The sequence below is a fragment of the Podospora pseudocomata genome, chromosome 3 (genome assembly GCF_035222375.1).
Source record: "Podospora pseudocomata strain CBS 415.72m chromosome 3, whole genome shotgun sequence".
In the NCBI taxonomy this organism is placed as follows: Eukaryota; Fungi; Ascomycota; class Sordariomycetes; order Sordariales; family Podosporaceae; genus Podospora; species Podospora pseudocomata.
In genome coordinates this window covers 3,852,982-3,874,523 of record NC_085887.1, presented here as the reverse complement: position 1 = coordinate 3,874,523, position 21,542 = coordinate 3,852,982, and the positions used below count along the sequence as shown (strand labels likewise).

At 54.0% G+C, this 21,542-nt stretch overlaps 6 protein-coding genes across 6 annotated transcripts; 3 read left to right on the top strand and 3 right to left on the bottom strand.

Moving 5' to 3' along the window:
• Positions 1-296: 296 nt before the first annotated feature.
• On the top strand, positions 297-2,152 carry QC762_311480 (uncharacterized protein; the record flags this gene model as incomplete). Its single annotated transcript, XM_062889447.1, is given in 2 exon segments — positions 297-333; positions 351-2,152. The coding sequence occupies 2 exon segments, from the start codon at positions 297-299 to the stop codon at positions 2,150-2,152; spliced, it is 1,839 nt and encodes a 612-aa protein (XP_062745372.1).
• Positions 699-4,196, bottom strand: QC762_311470 (uncharacterized protein). The gene is made up of 3 exons (XM_062889446.1): positions 3,494-4,196; positions 3,210-3,441; positions 699-3,154 (listed from the first exon to the last, which is right to left on the bottom strand). Exons 1-2 carry the CDS (start codon positions 3,999-4,001, stop codon positions 3,320-3,322), a joined length of 630 nt encoding a protein of 209 aa, XP_062745371.1. The 5' UTR covers positions 4,002-4,196; the 3' UTR covers positions 699-3,154; positions 3,210-3,319.
• A 1,043-nt stretch (positions 4,197-5,239) lies between these two features.
• Positions 5,240-7,030, bottom strand: QC762_311460 (uncharacterized protein; the record flags this gene model as incomplete). The annotated part of the gene is made up of 3 exons (XM_062889445.1): positions 5,240-5,735; positions 5,791-6,298; positions 6,347-7,030. 3 exons carry the CDS (start codon positions 7,028-7,030, stop codon positions 5,392-5,394), a joined length of 1,536 nt encoding a protein of 511 aa, XP_062745370.1. The 3' UTR covers positions 5,240-5,391.
• Positions 7,031-8,254: 1,224 nt separating this feature from the next.
• On the bottom strand, positions 8,255-11,372 carry QC762_311450 (uncharacterized protein; the record flags this gene model as incomplete). The annotated part of the gene is made up of 4 exons (XM_062889444.1): positions 9,944-11,372; positions 8,668-9,834; positions 8,533-8,611; positions 8,255-8,480 (listed from the first exon to the last, which is right to left on the bottom strand). The coding sequence occupies exons 1-4, from the start codon at positions 9,966-9,968 to the stop codon at positions 8,255-8,257; spliced, it is 1,497 nt and encodes a 498-aa protein (XP_062745369.1). The 5' UTR covers positions 9,969-11,372.
• Positions 11,373-14,548: 3,176 nt separating this feature from the next.
• QC762_311440 (uncharacterized protein) lies at positions 14,549-18,966 on the top strand (the record flags this gene model as incomplete). Its single annotated transcript, XM_062889443.1, is given in 6 exon segments — positions 14,549-14,661; positions 14,789-14,940; positions 15,002-16,645; positions 16,667-17,065; positions 17,078-17,963; positions 18,144-18,966. 6 exon segments carry the CDS (start codon positions 14,549-14,551, stop codon positions 18,964-18,966), a joined length of 4,017 nt encoding a protein of 1,338 aa, XP_062745368.1.
• A 1,506-nt stretch (positions 18,967-20,472) lies between these two features.
• QC762_311430 (uncharacterized protein) lies at positions 20,473-21,060 on the top strand (the record flags this gene model as incomplete). The annotated part of the gene is made up of 1 exon (XM_062889442.1): positions 20,473-21,060. One exon carries the CDS (start codon positions 20,473-20,475, stop codon positions 21,058-21,060), a length of 588 nt encoding a protein of 195 aa, XP_062745367.1.
• Positions 21,061-21,542: the final 482 nt, after the last annotated feature.

The following is a 21,542-nucleotide window of genomic DNA, read 5'->3' as shown; positions in this document are numbered from 1 at the left end:
GCCAGCCAGGCAGATCCCGGAGCTCACACTGACACATGTTCCCTGGCAGCTCATGATGCGAAGATGATAAAAGATGCTGTGCCACAGTTATATATCGGAGCTAAGTATACCTATGAACTCCGCCGCGGGCGGCGGACTATCATGTCCTGGTGAGGAAAGAGGTGCCGCAAATGTAGGTAAACAAACATTACGAGGCTCGATGGACATCCAATGTAGAAGGCGAGGCAGGCCTTGAGGAGCTTGCAGAGGCTCATTCACCATCTTTCTGACATGTCAACTTGGGTCTCATCACTACTATGGTTCCTGTTCCGGCTTGGCAATCATGCCATGCCCGTGCGCGAACCCAACAGGGCTGTATGTGCCCAGCGTGGTCGCCTCCTTTGTCGTTGCAATGCTGCGGGATATTCCGCTGATCCCAGAGCAAAGCTCGATCCACGTTACAACACAATTTGTAGCGTTTGTCAGCGCAACGGATCGTGTTGGTTGCAAGATTGCAACGGCGAGCTACCCGGAGGGTCTTTCCTGGCGGCTCTCATTGGTAGCCTTTGTCCGATCACTGTTGTTGGAAGTTGATCCCCTCCCTGTTCAGGATGTATATCTGGGGATATGTAGAGGTAACCCAATGGGTATAAATCCTCTTTGGTGTCGCCTCCGGGTTCAATCCACTTCTTCCCATCTCGCCATTCACTCCCTGCTCTCAACTCAAACACGCTACATCTTGCTTGATCAAACCACCAACATGGGAGACGCCCGAGATCTCACCAGCCCCAACGGCCACCCCCCTCTCACCTCCCCTGAGAAACCCGTCCTTCTCTTCATGACCCTGAACGCCTCAGGCCATACCGCCGGCGCGGCCCAGATAGCAAAGCACCTCCACTTCAACCGCGGCTACAAAGACATCTACTTCATCGCCGGGCCCCGCTTCCAACCCCTCATCGAGAGCACCGGCGCAAAATACATCAAAAACCCCTTCGAGTACGACGTCCCCAAAGTCCAAGAAGGCTCCACTGAAGGCGAGGCCTTTTTCGAAGGAATGAAAGCCGTGTTTGGGGAGTCCATCGTTCCGTCGTATCACGTTCTGAGGAAAACACTCGAGGACATCCGCGTCGCTCATCCTGAGCCACGGAAGATTCTGTTCGTCCACGAGGCGTTGTCTCAGGGTTTGCTGCCGTATCAATACGGCTGCCCCTTACCCAAGGGTTACACCTCCCTCCCCAAGACCATAAACTGGCACACGAGCATCTACACCAGCTCCGACCCCGATTTTCCTCCCTTTGGTCTTGGTCTGAAGTACGACCCCACCCCTGAAAACAAGGCAGTCTGGAAGACCATGCACGCAGGAGGCAAGACAATGTGGAAGCCACTGATTGAGCACTACGATCAAAAACTCCAAGAGCTGGGGTCCACCAAAAGGTTCACCGACCTGCCGCTTGATGTGGCCATGACCGGCGGGGACGTCACCGTCATGGCCACCACCGCCTCGCTCGAATACCCAAACGTGACCAAGGACCCCAAAAAATTCCGTCTTGTCGGTGGGTTGCCCGTCAGGGCGCTGGACAAGAACCTCGTATACCCCCCTTGGTGGGAGGAACTCACGCTCAACAGCGCCCTTTCCGACTCGGACCCGGCAAAGAAAAAGGTCGTCTTCGTCACCCAGGGTACCATCCACCGCGCCTACCACGAGCTGATGATCCCGGTCATTCAGGCAATGGCTGACAGGGAGGATGTCTTGGTGGTTGCTACCCTGGGAGAAAAAGGGGAGCCGAATCCCCTACCAGAAGAGGAAACACCCAGGAATGTCAGAATGGTGGATTACTTCCCTTATGAGGCCATCCTTCCCCATGCAGATGTCTTTGTCTCCAACGCTGGTTATGGCGGGTTCATGCACGGGATCATGAACGGGGTGCCGATGGTGCTGGCGGGGTTGATCGCCGACAAGGGGGACGTTTGCCAGCGGGCGGCGAGGGCGGGGGTGGCGGTTAATTTGGGGGTGTCCAACCCGTCGGTGGAGCAAGTCAAGGAGGGTATTGACACGGTGTTGGGGGATGAAAAGTACAGACAGAGAGTGAAAGAGATTGAAGAGGAGAATGTCAAGGCGGATTCCCTGGGGCAGATTGAAAGTATTATTGAGGAGCTGCTGAGCCATGAGTAAACTGAGCAGCAACAGAGAGTATTAGAAAGACAGTTCTTCATTTCCACCATTCCAATAGATTCCAGCTCATATGAGAAAAAATAATCTGCAAAAAGGGGTATCGCAAAGAGAAGTAAAAAAAATGTCCAAAGTCCAACAACCATCATATCATCATGCTCAGTCAGTTTCTCAATGGCCAACCCTCCCCATCCCAAGGTCTATTCATATTCTGTTGCGGCCGAATGATACGCCTCTCCTCGGCGTTGCCGCCTCCCATTCTTGTATTCTTTAAAAGGAAATCTACTTGTGTAATCCGGTGCTCTTTTCGCTTGATACTCGCCGATTGGTGGAGTGGCGGTCCAAGTGGTTGTGGCTGTGTCTGGTCGTAATTTGGAAGTTTGGTTTTGCTCTGGCTTTTCTCCTCGATGTCGTAGAAACCCAGAATGTCATCGACAGTGATGCTATCACCAGTGTCGCCGCTGTGGTCTCTTTTGTGTTGGTCCTTGATATGTGCGTTTGGTGGTCGTGCTATGGCTGCCGCCGTTCTCGAATAGATGTGGGGGTAAGAAAGGGGGTGTTGTTCAAGTTCAGGGCTGGCCAGTGTGGAGTCTACCATTGTATGGGATGAGCCTGTTGAGGAAGAGTCTCGGAGGTGGCCTTGGGTTTCTACTGTGTTATGTGGTGTCAGGCTGGGTGTGGTTTGTTGCTGCTGGGCGAATTCCTGTCGTTGGGGCGATGCCAGCGACTCCAATGTGATATGAGAGAGGTGTAGGTTTCGGGGGTCGGGGGTTTCAAAGCCGTTGTGGGATGGATCCGGAGATGGGTCGGGCCTCTTCTTTTGATCGACCATGGTGAAGCGCGGTAGTTCGGGGTCGCTCTGCTCAGTGTGATGGTGGTTGCCGTAACCGATGGTGCTGATGCCTCGTTGCTTCAGGTAGAGGGGTCGCAGGGTTGGGATGCCCAGGCACACCAAGGCGACAGTGATCTCTGCGCCGGCCCAGATGAAATAAGGGGCAAAGTTTACTGGCCAAATGTCAGCTCCCGATCAGGTTGAACAACCAGGAAAAAGGCCGCCCACAGGTAAAGTCATCGATTTTTAACCGGGATAGCACCACGGTTCTGACAACACCACAAGCACCAGCACTGCGAGTCGTTAGCTCATGTCGGCCAACTTGATTGTATCTTTGCTTACATCACACCCAGGCTCATGCCACTGGCCAAAAGGAACTTTTCCCGACGCGGCATCTTCAAGGACATGATGAAGAGCCAAGGGAAGATGGCGAAGAAGAAATCACAGGCGCTTGACCAACCTGCCTCGGAGTTAGTACGTCGTCATATCCATACAGAGACGGTCCAACATACCACCCAACCCAACACTCATGGGTTGAATCTGGATATTCCACTCTCCAGGCGTCCTCAGCACATCCCAACTTGCTTTCCTTGGCGTCGTCTGGTTCCACAGCATCACCACCAGTGTTACCGATGTGCCGACAGTAACAACAATCAGAAACCAGAGCGCAAGTTTCTGCCACTTCAGCTGCACAACCCGTAATAAGAAAAATCCCATGCAGAGCTTGGCGAGTGCGTTTCCCGAGATGGCGAAGCTGTTGGCAACATAGGTCCAGAAGATGGCCCTCGATGACTCGTCCGGAGAAAGAGTCCAGAAGCTGCGTCCCAACCCAAAATGAACAGCGACTTGAATACACGCAGCAAACACCAGCATGAATATTCCGGTCCATGCGTACATGTGGTCCTCGATGCCGACAAAGCGAACGATTCGTATGCGGGTGTACAGACGTAGGCCGACGAGTCCAAGAGACAGCGCCGTCATGGCCCACATGGCAATGGCCAGAGTGTGTCCCGCATGCATCGTAGAGTCGACATTACTGCATCTGAAAGACTTTTGCCAAAAGGAGAAAAGAAGAATTTCTCAGAAGCACCTAACTCGGGGCCTGGCCTGGTTTTGAGATGTTGGTAGGTACTGAAAAACAAAATGACGATCAGATGTGATTAATGCCTCGATACTTAACAGGAGATGACATGACACCCCCAAAATCACAAGAACGATAAAATCCGCTTAATTGACTCGACTCTGACGAATTGCAGCGGGATGTCATCGATTCGTGGCTGCAAAGAATTGAACCTCCTGGTCCTTCCTTCCGGATTGGTCAACGGATACGGGCAGTTGGCCAATCAGATGCCAGAAATCCACCACTTACAAGCGCCGCCAACTGCCAAGACCCGACCTCTGAGATCTCATGGGAGGAAGCTATTTCTTGACCACAAACGTCGGAAGCGCTATCATGTTGCAACATGGGGGCCCCATCAAATTTTTATTTATTCTCCGGTTTAAGTATCGGCAGTGAAATTGAAAATAGGATACACGTACAATCGCGGGGTCGAATGATGTCATATGCTTGTTGCTTGTTGTGAGTCAAACCCGTTCCTTGATCGCGAAAAGTCAGTGCCTGATTCTCGAACACCCAAAAAAACATTCAACAACCCACCTAGGCAACATCCATCTCCCCTTGGCATATCTTATCATTTGCCTTACAAACCCCCACCGCCCCCGCCATGCAGCTTGCTCATCAATACAAATATCACACCTCTGTGATCCTCGCCCTATGCTTATCTGTCGCCCCGCAAAGAAGCATAAATATCGCGCCGCCAGTTGGCCGGTGTGCTGCTTCCACACCCCACGGTCATGTCTCTGCCTCTTCCCACAACATGAAACACCGACATGTTGAGTCGAAGGAAGAAAGAAAGTGCGGTAGCAGCCGAGCGGCAAACAAGGCACCTAAATTCCTCCCGCCAGCTTCCCGATATTAGGTCTTTGCGGCTGGCTAGGCTGACTACCAGCTTGGCCCACCCAACTACCGGGGGTAATACTCGTCCGATCCGCGTGTGGTCAAGTAGCAGTCTGATCCTGGACCCCAAAAGAGAACTGCCAGAGATGAGTTGAGTGTATTCAAAAGGTTCGACCTGGCATACTTCTTAGTATGCGCCCCAATACGCGGCGGACCGTGTCTACGTGCCTAGAAAACACAGCACGTCTCGCTTAATGGGCGTGACTTTCAAGAATCCCTCGGCCACAACAACTCTTCCTTGGATCAACTTCATTCTTGTTCCAATTGCCTTATCTATTTGCCTTATCTATTTTCCCCATATTCTAACAGGGGCCGCCCGCCTAGGTAAGATACCCCATGATATCCAATATTCCCACCAATAAATCCTCACGCAACCAGCAACACCCACGGGCCTTAATAAACATACCTGAACCCATCAGCCCTGACATCCCCCACAGAGGAATCCGACACAGCACCCGCTTCAGCATTCTCTGCCCTCTGCCTTTCAGCCTTTTCAAGCTTTGTGTTCTCCCACTTGTGGAGATACCGTAACACAATCGCCAACAGACCAACAAGCAAACAAATAGCCGAGTTCGCGCTCCCTCCGGGGGTGTATTGCGGTGCCGCCGTTTGAGGGTACATGTACGAGCCGTAGATACTAGCCGTATTGCCCACCATGTTAGCGATGGCCACCGCCGCGCCGCGCTTGACCATGGGACGGGGGAACGAGTTGGCAATCCATGACAGGATGATTTGATCTGTTTACATTTCGGTTAATTTCTTCAGCCTTCTGGGAGATCAGGCAGTGCTCACAAGCAGAAACGGCCCCCATGGGCATCAGAAACATGGCAAAGAACCTTGCCCCGGTGACTGTCGTACCAGTAGCAATCGCGTTGCCCACCGCTGATACCAGCATCAGACCAAAAATATGGAGGGATCGATCCTTTGTCCGAGCCGACGTCCAGGTAACGCATACCGAAATCAAAAATGTGGCGAACCAGACAGGGGCCGTCAGCCAAAGCGTTTCGATCTTTCCGTAGCCTAGTGTTCCAACAATACTGGGGAAGAAATACTGGAATGTCTGCGACAGCAAGCTGAGATGCTGCAGCAGGACAAACAGATAGAGCCGGTAGTCTAGTAATGCGAGCTTGGTGCCTTGCCAGACCGTCTTGGCCCTTTGGTCGTCGGACTCGTTGATGTCGGCCAGAAGTCTCCATGAAGCGTACTCTCGTTCTTGTGGACTCAACCAGCGCGTCGTGCTTGGGTAGTCGGGCAACACCCACATGGCTATCAGAGCAACCGCGATGGTAACAACACCCTCCTACTCAGCTGTCAGCCATGTTGGAGACACAGTCCGGCGAACACTTACGATAATAAACAACCACCTCCACCCAGCAATCCCCTGAGCACCCTCCATCTTTCCCAAAACAGCTGCTCCTATCAGCCCCCCAAACATGTTCGCCAACGCATTCCCTGAGTAAAAGTACGACATCCTCCTCGTCAATTCAGCCCTCGTATACCAACTGCTCATCAAGAACACGGCCCCCGGGAAAAACGGCGCCTCGACAAAACCCAGCAAAATCCTCACCACCACCAACTGCGCAAAGCTCTTGGTCGCACCGCTGCAAGCAGAGACGGCCCCCCAGAGGCACATAGCCCCCGTCAGGTAAATGCTCGGCCTGACTCTTGTTATGAGGAGGTTCGACGGCAGCTGGAAGACGAGGTAGGAGACGAAGAAGATGGACGTGGCGAAGTTGAAGTCAGTGCCTGACATGCCGAGGTCTGCCTCCAAGGTTCCCTGGCGGGCTTGGGCGAGGTTGGCGCGGTCGAGGAAGTTGAGGAGGTACATGAGGATTAGGCAGGGGAGGAGGCGGAGGTCGATTTTGCGGACGAGGGTTCGTTCGAAGGAGGCGTGCCATTCTGGGGATTGAGAGCGGAAGTGTTGGATGTCTTCGTTGGGTGGCGGTGGTTTCTCGGGGTCGCTGGGGGGTTTGCTTGGGGATTCTGCATGGCCGACATGATGATGGTTAAGGGGTGATGATTTGGTGTCCATTTTCTAGGTAGTTCCAAAAGTTGGGATGACGGCAACAGTGACAGACATAGGACCAAAGGAGGTGCGGAGACCCCGAGTTCATGAATCCCAGGTTATGTCCGGTGACTGGGTGAGAGTTCTTGCCTTGTGTATTTGTACCAGACATGCTCAAGATTGGAAGGCACGATCTTATGCATGAGACAATCACGCACAGATAACTTTTTGTCCCGAATGCCACCGCATATCTGCATATCTGCACCATCTTCCGCTCTTCAGCTCGCCGTTACTGGTTGTCTCCGTCACCGTCACCTCGTGTGTGATGATGCCAGTGATGCTGATCGCTTCTTCTCCTCACACCTCCTCCCTCTCCCCTCTCCCCCACTTGACCAATCGCCGTCCCTTGTCAGCGCCATCCCTTGTCAGCGCCATTACCCCAGATTTCCAGGATTCCATTCCGTGGAATTGCTCCACCAAACCGCCCCCCATTCTGCAGAGCTAGCCAAAAGCTTGGTCATCGCCTTACTCCGCTTCCCCGGATCTGTCGACTGTCGCTCGACATCCATTCCCTGCTTTGGGGCATTCGAGAAAACTGCCGAACTCAATTCCCTGCCTCTGGCGAGCACCGCATCGAGTACCACACCACGCACATCACGCACACCACCCGCCGAACAAGCAAGCCTACGGCCGGATGCCGGCTCGTCCTCCCCTCCCCCTCGCCCGCTACCCACCACGTAATATCGGCATATGCTTCCATTGGAACGAATTTCCCCCGCCATCGAGAATAGCATCCGTACTTCGAAAATCAGAATGCTGAATGGTGCGGTTAGAGAGTGCCATCAAGTTGCAGTCCCATTTCAACAACCCTTTCCACCTTTGTTCCCCATCCACGGCTGATGCCCAGCCCTGAGGCTCCGTGATAAGCTTCTCCAAGGTCTTGGGTGCATCGTGCAGCGCCCCTTTCCAGCAGAGCTTCCCGTGCGCGCCACACGGCCGTTTGTGCTACCTTCTAGACCCAACAGATTGCGGCACGGTGGTTGGCTACTGGGAAAAAGGACAAGACAAATAGTTCACCAAAAGCCAGCATATTGTCACCCAAAGACGTATGTGCGTGCAACCGCACGTTGGGATGGGTATTAGCAGCAACCTCAGTCCCTCGACTCTATGTAGGCCCGGATCGCAACTCTCTGATCTCCGTAAATACACGCATCGAATCCTCTCCACCACCAAACGCCCTTTTCACGCCGATCAAGTCCAGTAGCGGAAACGAGGGTGTCTGCTGCCCAGCTCCTCGGCCTCCTCCTCGGTCAGACCCTCCAGACGGTGATCGCGCTTTCCAGCGGCCCGAACCCTGTTCTCCCGCGCACAGTACAAGACGCCAAACAGGGCGCAGCATGCCGTGACGATTTGGCCAACGAGGTTGATGGTGTGGCCAGTGTGATACTTGGGACCGTCGTAGAAGATGTAGGTCCAACTGCGCGACGTGTTAGTATTTGACAGCGATGAAACCACCTAGGATGACTCACGTTGCGACGATACCACCAATGGTTCCAAGCGTGACAACATAGGCGCTGGTAACAGCCCGAACCGAAGGCCCCGCAGAATCTATCCACCAAAGTTAGCTGACGGCTTATGCAGACACCAACGGGTATCCGACTCACTGTTCATCGCCCAACTAAGGAAACCAGGGCCGCCCGGGAAAGCACCGATGGTGACAAAAAACACGGCCATGTAGCGAACGTTGGTGTTCTCGACCCATCGCAGGATGGCGAAGCCAACCACGGCGATGCAGGCAAACGAACCCAGCCAGACACCACGCTGCCCGGACTTGTCGCTGAGCCACGCCACGGCGATGGCAACCACGCAGGCGCACACGTAGGGAGGCACAGAGTAAAGCTGCGCTTGGGTGTTGGTCCAGCCGAGGTCGTTGAGGATGGTTGGCAGGAACACCGAGAGACCCTGGACGGTGATGTTGATGAGGAAGAAGGCCAGGGCGCAGGTGTAGTTGTGGATGCAGAAAACAGCAGCCTTGACATCGGCCCAGGTGACCTTCCTGGCGGGATCAGACCTGTGCTCACGCAACAAACGCTCAGCGGCGATCTTTCGCTCGCGTTCGTTGAGGAAGTAGGCGGTCGACGGATCAGTAGGCATCCAAATGGGCGCCAAAAGACCAATGATGACGGTGATGAGACCCTCAAAGAAGAAGATGTTGCGCCACGTGTGGATCTCGGCGCCCGCGGCTCCCCACGAGGGGATCTGGGACAAGGCGGCGGCCAGGAGACCACCAAAAGCACCGGCGATGGAAGCAGCCGAGACGTAAATACCGATGCGGAACAGGAGCTCGTTGCGCTTGTAGAAGCAGCTCAGGAAGAAGGCCATACCAGGCATGGCACCACCCTCAAAGACACCCAGGAACGAACGGGCGACCATGAGGCCAGCGAAATCCTTGACGAAGGCGGTGCACAACGAGACGAGGCCGAAGCCGCAGACGAGAAGTGGGAGGTAGAAACGCGCTCCGATGGCCTTGAGGAGGATGTTGCTGGGCACCTCGACGAGCAGGTAGATGATGTAGAAGATGGAGAGGGCCCAGTTGAACCTGACGCCTTCCACCATGTCGAGGTCCCTGGCCAATCCTTGGATACGCGCATTGCCGATGTTGATGCGGTCGAGGAAGCACAGCATGTAGAGGAGCGTCACCAGAGGCACCGTGTGCCAGTCGATCTTGCGGCGGACGATGGCCTCCTCCTCCTCAGTGTAATCGAACTCGAGCTCATCGGAAGAGGTGCCATCCTTGGAGGTTGCCGTGCGCTCCTGCAACGACTGCTGGGCTGCGAGGACGTGTTAGTTTTCTCATCATTTGGGTCGCTGAGCTCTCTTGGTGAGCGGCTCTCAGCGCGATTCTGAGAGCGACTTGATGAAACAGACCGGGCAACTCACCGACTTCCTTTTCCACGTCGGCCATGGTGATGGGGGTTTTTTTTGGTTTTTTTTTTGACCGACTGCAACGGGGCACGTTTGACACCAGGAAGAATGTTACCAAGGACCGGAGTAAACAGTGCGGGCTGGCGGGTTGGTGGGTTGGTGTCGAGGTAGTCGATGAACGGGGAGAACACAACAACAGACAAACCCTTCACACTACCGACGAGGGGGGGCAGGCTGCAGGTGGAGGGTACTTATAAGGGTATCCGTTTGCCTCAGGCCGTGGGCCAGCTGGTTGGGAACGTCGCAGCGCCGTGTGTCTGGGGGTGGATTGGTGTGTGATCCAGACCAGGGACGCCAGCAGCAAGCACGTAGTAGACGTAGTACTCGACTATTACCCTCACTAAGGGTTTGCTATGTACATCCATGATGCTGGCATCGGCTGAGTATAACCGGTTCGGGTACGGTCTTGGTAGTGAAGCTGTTAACGACAGCTTACAAGGGTACCCCAGAGGGACGATGGAGTTGTCTGCTTAGCTAGCGCAGACTGGGGAAGAGAAACTTCACAAGATCCTAGCTGATGGGCTAGAGGGGGGAAGGGGGGGAAGGCTAAAACGGTACCGATGCCGCCTTGGTGCAGATTGGCAGCAACGACAAGACCATCTGCATTTTTCTTGGTTTCGGCAGATAGATTTGGGACCGCCTTTTTTACAATGAATCTGGGGAGGGTGGACCGGAAGCATCAGGGCATCAGGGGGCATCAGGGCCAAGCTGGGGGGGTGCCACGGGGCGCCAAGATATGCCGAGACCTTAGTCAATCGGAGCAAGAACGCGGGGGGAGGCACAGCGGACAAGCCCCGACTGGATGGATGGGGCATGGAGATGCTTGCTTGCAATGCTTGTGGTTTGCGGAAACGGTTCGCCGTTGAACAAGTTCGGTCGAGCAGCCACCCGCTTCTTGGTCCAGATCATTCTGACGAGCATCTTGGATCTGGGACGCAGGCCAAGCACGCCGGCGTCGACGAGAAGCTTGAAAATAACAAGACAGACCACAAACAACGCCTTGTCCCTCGGTCTTCCTCAACGGCAATTGATATTTGGACTCTTTCAAGGTGGCGATCAGCAGCTTGCTACGAGTATTCACGCGGGGTTGGGGCATGATGGATTGGGATTGGCGAGCTGCCATCCATTGCGGGACCACCAACCACATCCCCATCAGCGAGGAAGAAAGCGGTTCCCTGTTCCGGTCCCTATGACTGTAACAAATCCCCTAGTGTTAAGCCCCGTTGAACGACGCTAGACTAAACGAAACGGAAACGTTTTTGTTTCTTTACCAATTCCTGCCTGGTAATTGGAAGGATTCGCGGGCTTCACCTGATGTGGATAAGAAATGCCATGTGTCATTGTCAGGTCAGTCAGGTTCGGGGGGTTTTTTTTGGAGTCGAACAATTTCTTGTTGGTTGGAGAAAAATGGACATGGCAACAACAGAACACAATCGGCGACTTTTTTTTTTCTTTCTTTCGGGCCTTTTGGGGAACTGGTTACACACTATCTCCAACGACATATGCAACTTTTATTCTGCCGTCAATACTTTCACTTAAAAATGATTGTGTGTTGGGTGTGAGATAAACCAATCACCCCAGGGAAGGGGACCTTTGGTACACCCAGGGGGATTCGGGATTGGGGAGAGGGGAGGGGGGAAAGCAAAAGGAGTGGTCACTTGATAGGGTTACAATCAGCCTGTTGGGGGAAGCGAATACTTTTGCCATATTGGCTGACACTTTTCCACTTTCCCCTCACCTCACACAACACACTTCAACTTACCGCTTCCCCATTCCGTTCCTCCCGCGATGGTTGCAGTAACATCCTTGTTCTGCACTATCAAACCACGCGATTGTGCACCATTGCGGATGACAGCGAAGAGCTTTTACCACGGATATTCCCCAATGCAGCGGGTGTAATTGAGCAGTTGGTGAAGATGAGGTGTAAAAAGATAGGTATTGGTGAAATTGGGGGAGATTTTTTTTTTTGGAGTTTGTCCATCTAGATGTCCATCTGGATCTCTTTCTTGAAGTGGTCCAAAATGGCAAGGTGACATTGCATTCTTTCTTCCCCCGACGACCGATACTTTACTTCCGCGCCAGTGATGAGCAGAGTTACTGACGAATAGCATGCGCGCTAGTAGAGAAAGGTAAGGGTATGGTAAGGTATGTACTCCTACCGTGAACAGGGGGATGGCGTGGCGGGCGTGGCACACCCACACGCACACGCACACAGACACAGACACACACACACACACACACACACACACACACATACGGGAGGAGGGGTGATCTTGGCCGCCCAACCCTTTCCAAGCTTTGGACTGGGCAACCGTGCACATACGGCTTCGGCAACGGGTGACGGTACATGAGGTGGCCCGATGGGTTTGTGTCTGACAGGTTGGTTGATACTTTCGTCATCGTGGGCGAGATGTCATCTACCGTACCGTCGTCGTGGGTACCTTTACCAGGATCAACCGATTCTCCAACTTCTTGCCCTTGATGCCTCCACTTTCTTCCACTTGATCATTCACAGAGAGGGGGATCTAGGGGAGGTGAGATGAGATGAGGTGAGGTGAGGTGGTAGCATTGCCAATGTGCCGGGACTGCTGGCTGGCTGGCTGGATGACGGGTTCCAGAACGTGGAGAAGATTGGGTAGGTGGATTGAGCCAGCTCCAACACTACCAACGTGCCTGCTTATATTGTGGATAAATTACCCGAGTGGGCGGGTTGGTTGGTTTTTGTTGGTTGGGGGAGCGGTAGTGCATATATACTCGGTGATAGGGGGGTCAAAATGGGTATAAAAATCGCGGTTGACCGTCTCGGACTCGGGGGTCAAGGGTTCGGGATTCGGGACGTGTGTTCTCGCTGGATGTTGTGTTACGACCAAGACGCTTTGTGTGTTGCACGAGCTTTTGAGACAGATGGCAATCAAGATTCTAAGATGCAATGCTAATCGGAGTATGGGGGCAATAAGTTTTCACATGAGTCGGGGAGTGCCCCTGAATGGTATGTGGTGACTGAGGTGGGATAACATCCGATTTGACTATATGGTGCATGCAAATGGTGTTCTTGGTCTGACATCCTGCTTTTTGTTGGGTGCTCTGGTATCGCCATGATGACTGTTGGTCTGACTGCATTATGAACCGCCTGATGGGGGATTTTTGGATGAGGGTTGAAAAGTCTAATCAGCCCGGATTTAGGAGTATGTCCGTAGATGGATGCACTTACATGATGGACACAAATTGATGTTGATATGAATCCAAACCTAACCGGCAGATGCAAGAGGTGGGCGAAAAGGTGGGCGGTGACTATGAATTCATTGCCACGGTATGTTAGACTTTGTAACGGTCTTTTAGTCATAGCTGCGGTCCGAACCTTATACTCTAAGTCATGTTTTGATAGAGTATGACTCCTCACACCCTTTCAGTTTCATCTAGAGCCCTCTCCACCAAAAGACCGCATGCAATTATAGCTTTGGGTGGATAATAGCAAGAAAGGTCGTTGTTTATTCATCTGTTCTGATGTTAATGATTATGACAAATACCCTAGGTTATGCTTTGAGCCACATTAAGGTTCTATGTCTCTTCGAAGTGGCTGGCATAATGACTTGGCCTTGACTTTCACTCTATCTAATCACAGTCTTTCCTACCTGACTCTACCATACATCCCCATCAGGTCCCTTTGAATGATTATGTCGTTGTGAATAGGAGATGGCTGGCAGTACACATGATTTGAACCAAAAGGGGATTAAGAGTCTCGTTTCATATCGAAGACTAGTTCTGCACCCAACGGAATCTTGTCAGTGGATCGAAGCTGGTTTATATAAATCCTGCTGGGTTGAAAAATCGTGTTTATATTCGATATGCGTGCTTCTTTACTCGAGACATGTTTCTTCCTATCATTAACAACAATAGGTATTGCTTCTACTGTGGCAGCATCATCAACTTCCCGGTTGTTACCCAGCCTCGGTGACTGGCCAATGTGAATGAATACAGCCGAAGCACGTTCATTACATAGACACATGTCTGTCAAGAGGTAAACATATCATAAACACCATTGTATGTGACAGGTATAGAAAAGAGCTAACCTTCAAATCCGTTAACCACCAGGACGCCTGGCTTTATGTGTTTTTTCCCTCAAAGTCACCCCCTGAAGTGACTTCGCATACTCAAGGGGGTGGGAAAGACGCCATCAGGTGCCTTACCTTCTCGGCAATCTTTATTGTACGCCTGACCAAAGGAGACTATCAGACGACACTTGTAGCAAGCTTCCTACCATTTCCTTCTTATCGAGTCCTCTATCTGACGTCCCCGTCGTCTCCCACCGGAGCAACTCCCCAAGACCTTATCGGTAGAGTCCTATTGCAAGCGACCTAAACAAAAACAATAGCAGAGCCCCACAGGAGCTCACTTTCTGGCCTGCAGAAAAAGACCTGACATTCGGCTCTTCTCTTCAGACGAATTCTCTCTTCGTCAGCCGATTTCCATCTCACCACTTCTCTGACCAGCATGACCCAGAACTTCTCACAAACTTCATCTCACCATCATCTGATTTTCTTCTCGCGATCCGTTACCAAGATGGAGTCACATGTATCTGAAGGGCCCATCATGAGCATCCGTCGTGACACAGGTCATCCGACTTGTCTCCGCCTTGTTGGTGGTCCCAAGGAGTCCTGGCTGAAGTTTGACTGCTTCGATTCTGTAAGTATAACTGCTCTCTCCTCTCTCAAACCTTTCCTCCTCCACCCACCAAACCCCTTCACCAAGAGCCCGCAACTAACACGTTCCTCCTCTCCAAAAGTCGGAATGGGAGCTCACCTGTCCCGGCGTCAAGGCCTGGATCAGCACCCTTCAGGCCAAGCGTGACGTGCCGTTCCTCCCTTTCGACCTCCCGGAGTTCCCTTTCTTCGTCTTCGGCCCGACCAAGACCATCCAACAAATCAGCAACATCGGCCCTGGTGCCATTGAACGTAAGTTGGATCACGCCTCCCTTCCTCTCAGACCAAACCCCTGACTGACCTCCTGCGACAGATGAATACAAGGCCCTCGCCCAGCAATGCAGATCCTCTGACCCTATCGAGAAACTCGCTGCCTCCAACCGCCTCCAGGACCTGGGAACTATCATCAACTGGTTACTTGTCTTCTTGGTCCGCCCTTGCGCTTCCCCGCCCCCTGATATCAGGTCGTTCTTTGACCACAAGCTTGAAACTGGCGACCCAGTCACGGACAGCGAAGCCAGCAAAGTCATCCAGGCGATGGAGCGCAGTCCGCAAATGAACATCCAGTCATTGGAAAGGTTCATCTGCTCGGCTCACCCCTTGCACGTCGCCTTCAAGGTCCTTGCCGCGGTCATTATCAGGTGTCATCAAGTTCGACCCCTGCCTCATCGGGTTCAGCCTGGCACGGCGCAGTTCCTCGAGCATCTCGCTGGGATTGCGACCTCGCCATCTCCAACAATCATGGAGGAGTCGCTCCCCATGGGCAGGCATCCATACACCCAGGTGTTCATCCCCCATGCGGCGGGTGTGAGGAGTAATCACCCTAGTCTACACCCAGCCGGCATCATGATTGCACTCAACCTCTATCAATTCAGCAGGCTCAAGGAGTTGGGCACAACAAACGATGTGCGGGGGTGGAGGCACCCTGTGTATGAGCCTCGACTCACCAAGCTTCGGAATGATCTTATCCGGTACTTTTTGACCTCGGGGAGAAAGGTGCTGTTTGACGAGCTAGTGAGGGTTCAGTGGAGGGTTGACAAGTGGTTTGACCACATCGACAGTCCGAAGCGTCCTATGCCGGGCAGTGACGCCAGGACGATGGAAACCTATCGGCTGCTGCGTTCGGGGAAGAGTCACCAGGACCCAGCTAAACGGTTGGAGTTGCTGTTGGCGAATGTCCCTGCTGAACCATCGCCGGTGCCAGCTGAGGTTGAAGAGGAGCCAAGCCCCAGCAGGACTGAAGATGAAGCCTCGTCCTCTGATGAGATGCAAGACCTTAACGAGACCCAGCGGACAGCCCCTTCCTCCCAAAAAGAGCCACGCCCCACCACCGTTGAAGACGAGCCATCCTGCTCCCATGAAAAATATGGCGAGGACGACGAGGACGCCTGCGAGGACGAGCTGGTCCTTGATATAGCATTCGGCATGACGATCTCAGACGCCCACCAGGACTTCCTCCCCCCTCGGGTGTCAAACATGATCACATGCATGAAGGCGGCAAAGAGCCTGCTCAAGGGCAAGGCAGTCATGAATAGCATGAAACAGGAGACTCTCGAGGCTCGCAGCGACGAGCTGCAAGCCCAGGCGTGCAAGTTGGCGCTTGTGGAGGGCTCGCCGGTCTACGAAACGCTGGCCAGCGTCCCGGCGGCAGGCGGCTCGTCCCGCGAGCAGGTGCCGGCTAGGCTAGCCGAGCTCGGCATGCTGGAGCTCAGCCTGCTGCCGCCCGGGATTGCAAGGCTGTCCGCCGAGCAGAAGGTAGAGCACTTTAAGAGTCTCTGCCACCGACAGGAATTGGAATTAGCCGATATTGTCAAGAAGAAGAAGGCTGGCCTCGAGGCAAGACCTCTTCCCCAACCGCCCCAGCCCTCCACGTCCCGCCAGGCAGAGTTGATGCCGCCGCCTCCGTCTCCCTCCCGCTTCCCAGATGCCACCAATGCCGAGATCCTCCGGGCTGTTGGAGAACAAGCCATCCAACATGGCGAACAGCGGAATGCTGAGCGGACAGAAGCCAACAATCAGCTTCTCAGGATACGAATGGCCGAGCTGGAGCCGGGGCGTTCAAGACTGGAAGACGAAGAACTCGAGCGGGCAAGACAAAAGGCCAAAACGATCGAGGCTGAATTAGACGCAGCACAGCAGCAAGAGAGGAAGAGGCAAAGAAAGAACTTGGCCAAGAAAGAGAGACGTCAGGCAAGAAAGCAACTGGAGAAGCAGGCTCTTCAAGTTGAGCCACAGCCAGCTGAGACGCAAAAGCCTGAGGAGGGGGAACCATCATCGTCCCAGCTTGCATCGACATCGTCGCACTTGCAAGCGGAAGAGGAAAATTTGTCAGAGGCCGTAACAATCCTGGCGCTGTCCGAGCCTGAGCAGCAAGATGGTGAGCAGGCGGTGGCCACACCGTCTGAGCTTGCCCAAGCTCAAGAAGTCTCGCTCCCAGAGTCAGAATCGAAGGAAGATGGGGAGGGGGCGGCAGGGCCCCCTAAAAGAAACCTTACCGGATGGGACCGCCGAAGGTTGAAAAAGAGGGAGAGAAAGGAGAGAGAGGCCGAGGAGAAACGACGGAGGGAGGAAGAGAAAGCCCGGCAACGCGAGGCGGCCAAGGCGAAAGCCGAAGCCAAAATGGCCAAGCGACTTGCCGAGGACAAGAAACGCTGGGACGAAGAAAAGAGACAGAGGGAAGAGGAGGAACGTCTCCGGATCAAGATTGAGGCAGAGCAGTTGGCGCGAGCGACGGAAGAGTCGCTGCGTCAAGCCAAAGAGGACGAGACCCTTCGCAAGGCAGAAGAGGTTCGGAAGGTGAAGGAGCTGGCAAAGGCCCAGTCCGAGGTCAAACCCAAGACCCGGCGTGCCGATGTCAAGTCTCTGGAAACCTGGAGAGCCAAGTCGGTTCCTGCAGAGTCCGCAGGACCGGCAACTTCTGTCTTGCCTGTCCCATCGTCGTCGTCGTCGTCTGCCGGCCCTGTTCCCGCCCTGCCGCCCTCGCCCGTCCGAGCTCCGGTGCCTGTGGTCTCGCCCGCTCGCCCTGCTGTTGCTGTGTCCCCGCGCGTGCTTGTGGCTCCGTCTCCGCGTTCGCCCGTGCTTTCGCCCGCTCGGAAGCCCCTGCTTCGGCTTGGGGACGTGACTCTTCCAGAGGAGGACTTCGCCAAGACAGGAGAGTCGTTGCTGTTTTCGTCGCACCGGCCTGTGATATCCATACCACAGCGGACAACAACTCCTCCTGTCTTGGTGTCGTCGCCAACTCCTCTGGCGATGAACGTCCCTTCGTCCCCTGTGGCGTTGGCGCCAGTCACACCACCAGTCCCGGAGCCCACGCCGCCACCCTCACCACCACCCGCACCCGCACCCGCACCCGCACCCGCACCATCCCCGGCGCCGGTGATAGACGACGACCCGTTTATCACCAGTGGAGCAGCAGTCGCCGGAAGCTCAGCTTAGAAGGCTGAGCAGGCATTCAGGCAAGCAGCCGAAGCACGTACCCGTACTGATGGCGGCAGTGCTCACTCTCAGCTCCGAAGTTCTCCTCCTAGAGTGGCTCAGGAAATCGTCGACGATGCAGTTCACCGCAGTGTTGAGAGGGCGCGTCCTGTCCACACCCTTGCACTCAGTGGTCGGGAACGTGATGTAGCTCGCCGGGAAGAGGCTGTCGGGCAGCGGGAATACGCGGTCTGGGATCAAGAACAGGAGCTTTGGCGCGAACAAAAGAAGCTGAAGCAACAGCGGGAAGCATTCCGTCAACAACAGAGAGCGCTCGATCTCCGTGAGGTTGCCATACGTGGCCGCGAAAATAACCTTGACGCGCTGTTTCATGCCCGGGAAATCCGTCTAGAGGCTCGTGAGGCCGAGGTGGTACGACGCGAAAAGGCAGCAAACGAGCGGGACACGGGGGTATATCACCGCATCAGACAGGTTGGTTTGCGAGAAGAGGAGGTGTACCGGCGAGAGATGGCTGTCTATGAGCTGGAGCAGCATGGCTCTTCATCTTCACCGGATATCACTCCTTTGCCAGAGAGCAACTCCTCTTCACTGGAGATCAACTCCTCGTCATTGGAGATCAGCTCTTCGCCCATTCGTAGTATCTTCACTTCTTCGGCCGACACCACATGGTCCACACAGCCGACTGAGAATCAGACAAGTGTAGACATGGAGGATCCGGAAAGCAGATATAACCGCAGATTTCACGGTAGTGGCCGTTCAAGGTCAAGTGAGCCTGTTGAACGGAGAAATGAGGCAGTCCATGGAAGTGGCAATGTCCGTGAAGCACCTTCCTTCAGGAGATGATGAGTACGCCAAAGAAGGCTCTTCGATTTGTTGAGGGCAAAGCAGAGAGAGGAGGTGGGGTTGATGGTATTGGAAGTGATAAGGGAGGAAGTAACGGAGAAGGGGGCAGGCGTAGGACGAGCAACGATAGAGACAAATGTAGAGTGTGTATGATTAATGTTGTATTTGTTGTTGATACTTGCTGTTGGTGGACTGTGTGACTGTGTGACTGAAGTCAAGGGGGTGATCAGGGATTGCCAGCCCCGCGTGGGTGTGTGCACGGCGTGTCCACCACAGGCGGCTCCACTCTGTCGAGGGCCTAGACTATCCCACTTGGAAGCATTGGCAGAAACTGGGCGCGCAGAATTGTGCTTCGCATGAATTGCCTGCAATTGCCTGGCGAGCTAGCTCATCATGGTCAGTCATGGCGAAACATGAACCTTCCTGAGGTAGTTCAAGAAGCTAACACAAGATCACAGAAGACGATCCAAATCTCGTGCCGCCTACAACACTCCCTCGGACCTACCTCCGAGCACAGGTGGAGAAACATCTCCGGTGTCGAGTTATAATTATCTGCCATCACCAAAACGGCTCAAACGGGCGTTACGGATATCCAACCTAATTATAACCTTAATCATGGCTGTTACATGCCACCGATGACGATATGCAGCAAGTCCATCTAACCACTCTTCGATAGATGAGTCCTCACTCTCTTGTTCTCCCCTCGTCTTGTGTGGCAATATACTGTGTTGCTGAGGTAGCATCCGCATCGAAAGAGGTCACCTGCACCTGCATATGCATCTCTAGAAGAACGTTGAGCTCGGTTGAACAAGAAGATCCCCTCGTCTTATCTGCGATATCATCTTGTCTTTTTCCCCGCCTCAATTTCCACGGTGAGATTTTAACACTAAGATCGTCACTCTATCTCGCAAACACTGCCCGGTCTCCTCCTTCCCGCCCGCCCGGACACCACGCCGGCGCCGAGTGGTTCAAGAGTGCGGCCCGCAAACACGAAAAGGTGAGTTTCCACACGGCTAGCTCCCCCGGCGTTTTCCTTTCCCCATCCCAGCTAGATTAGCCCGTCGTGATACCCCCGTCGCCGAACCTTGATGCCACTGGTCGCTCAGCACCCGCAAGTGGACCTCTCTCGCGATGGCTTGAAAAGAAAGGGGCCCTGCCCTTGTTTGTTTTGCCAGAGGGCGGGCGCTCTCTTTCTCGCTCATTGCCGACGAGACTACTCCTCCCCACTACGCTCAAAACATCTCAACCCTTGTTGACATCATTTTAACTCTTTTTTTTTTTTCTTAATAGAACTCCAAGAAGTAATATCTTTGACCTTCTTCCCGGCTTCCAATTCACGGCTGGCACCACCTACTTTTGTTTTGCTTTTTTCTCGGGCACGGCAAACGAGACGGCGGGGAACACGACATCTTCAACGACATCTTCAACGACAGACGAACCAAGACCCCCTAATAAACCCAATTCAGGTCCAAAACTAAAATAATTTGTAATACATCACGCACCAACATGTGCCGCAAAGTAGTCTTCGCCGGCATGTGCTCCCACTGCAATGGTGGCCCCTTCGAATGGACTCTCCTCTCCCGCGAGCTCCCCTGCCTCGACGCGAAAAACAGCGGCCTCTTTGGCGGCTGCCCGACCGGCGTCGAGAGGGACGAGAAGCAACACGAGCAAGAATGCGCCGCCTGCGAGGCGCTGCTGGGCGCGGACGAGGGCTACGGGCCCGGCATGGAGGACGAAGAGACACTCGGGTTTGTGGGTTACTACACCGGCGACTTTGGCGCCATCCCCCCCCCCACCACCACCACCACCGCCAGCAATCCCACCGGTAGTGGTGATGGCCATCCCAGTCACATCACGCATCATCATCATCATCACGTCAAGAAGGGGAGCGGGGAGTACCACGACTGGAACGTGGTGGCTGTTGGTGCTGCTGCTGCTGCTGCTGCTGCGGATCATGACTATCATCACAAGAAAGCATACAGTGCTGACAAGAGTGTTGCTGGTGGGCAGGCGTCAGGGATGAGGCGATCGTCAGAGAGGAGGGGGAGCGGGGGGGATGAGTCGAGGAGGAAGAAGAAGCAGCGCAAGACTTGAGAGGGCGACAAAGAAAAGGGAGGGAAAATAAATACGAGAGACGATCGAGCCACGGAAACAAGCTTTGCGGGGAACCCGGCAGCCGGAGGGAGATATTCCACGCCACCACGGTTTACAGACATACTCGTACCACGCTGCGATATCACCACCAAGATATAGGCCGAGATTACGGGCACAAACTACCAAACACCGTGCCAGTCCTAGGATAGCCCTGCGGGAAACGAGTCGAAACAAGCGCATAGGAACGACGAGGACTGTCAACAGAAAATGCGCAGGCCGACAAAGCTACCTGGTTTTGGCTTCGGATACGATGTGGAGTTTTGTGGATGTCTAAACGGTGGCTAGGCGAATCGAAGCATGGCGCATGGAGTATGGACGGATGAGGAAAGGTTAACACGATACCCCGGGCACGGATTTGAGCGTGGAGGCACAGGACAGCAAAGTGTATTTGAGCGAGCATTGCTGGAGCACATTTATCTGAG

Excerpts from the sequence above, each read along its gene's own strand:
- QC762_311470 (XM_062889446.1), bottom strand. The coding sequence starts at position 4,001 with ATGCATGCGGGACACACTCTGGCCATTGCCATGTGGGCCATGACGGCG. Across the intron at positions 3,442-3,493 it reads CATGAGTGTTGGGTTGGGTG|GTTGGTCAAGCGCCTGTGAT; the intron begins GTATGTTGGACC and ends ACTCCGAGGCAG.